Raw genomic sequence first — 700 nt, 5'->3', positions numbered from 1 at the left:
GTCTGAAACTGAGTTAAACTATCAGGAGAAAGTTTTCATCTTAAGTTTGAATAAAAAAAAAGGTTGTTTTGTTTCTGGAGCAGCATCAGATAAACTTGCGGTTCTGGTGCGACCCGGTCCGTCTCACAAGCAGCCGCAGGTCTTCACCACCATGTTGCGGTGCTTTTTGAGGATCACGTTGTTGTTGTCGTCGTAGAAGAGCACGGAGATGGAGCTGAGCTTGGTGGGGGCGCAGCAGGCCGACGGAACCTCCTCCGGCTTCAGTAGGTGGACCTGACCCAACAGAACCAGAACCAGGGGTTAATCTGAGCTGTGTTTTGTTTCACCGTGCGAGGCGAGGCGGATTGGTACTGACCACCAGCTGGATGAGGGCGTGGTTGGTGGCGTTCATGCAGGAGCCCAGAGGATAAATACACTCTCCATGACAGTAATACGCTGAGTACCCGGTCGGAGCCAGAACCCAGTCCTGAACAGAACCCAGCCGTTACAGACAACTTCTAATCTTTGGATTTCCATAAATTATTTCTGCTCATCAACATCAATTTCAATCTCAGGTTTCAAATTAAAAGTTTGAGATGTGATAAATCTGTGCCAACAGGAAGTAAATCAGAATGCACTGGTTTGAAAATACATTTTTCTAATTTGAAATGGAATTTAAAATTTTGTATCTGAATTAATTTGATTTTGTATGTATATATAT

General features: G+C 44.4%; 1 protein-coding gene across 1 annotated transcript; it reads right to left on the bottom strand.

Annotated features, from left to right (window-relative positions):
- Positions 1–466, bottom strand: LOC106511171 (bone morphogenetic protein 8A; the record flags this gene model as incomplete). The annotated part of the gene is given in 2 exon segments (XM_013999919.1): positions 1–273; positions 356–466. Coding segments are annotated over 2 exon segments (261 nt in total), but the record flags the coding sequence as incomplete, so codon positions are not given.
- Positions 467–700: the final 234 nt, after the last annotated feature.

The sequence above is a fragment of the Austrofundulus limnaeus genome, unplaced genomic scaffold, assembly GCF_001266775.1.
Source record: "Austrofundulus limnaeus strain Quisiro unplaced genomic scaffold, Austrofundulus_limnaeus-1.0 Scaffold2563, whole genome shotgun sequence".
NCBI classification, from domain to species: domain Eukaryota; kingdom Metazoa; phylum Chordata; class Actinopteri; order Cyprinodontiformes; family Rivulidae; genus Austrofundulus; species Austrofundulus limnaeus.
Note: the sequence above shows the minus strand (reverse complement) of the source record. Positions and strands in the feature narration are given on the sequence as shown.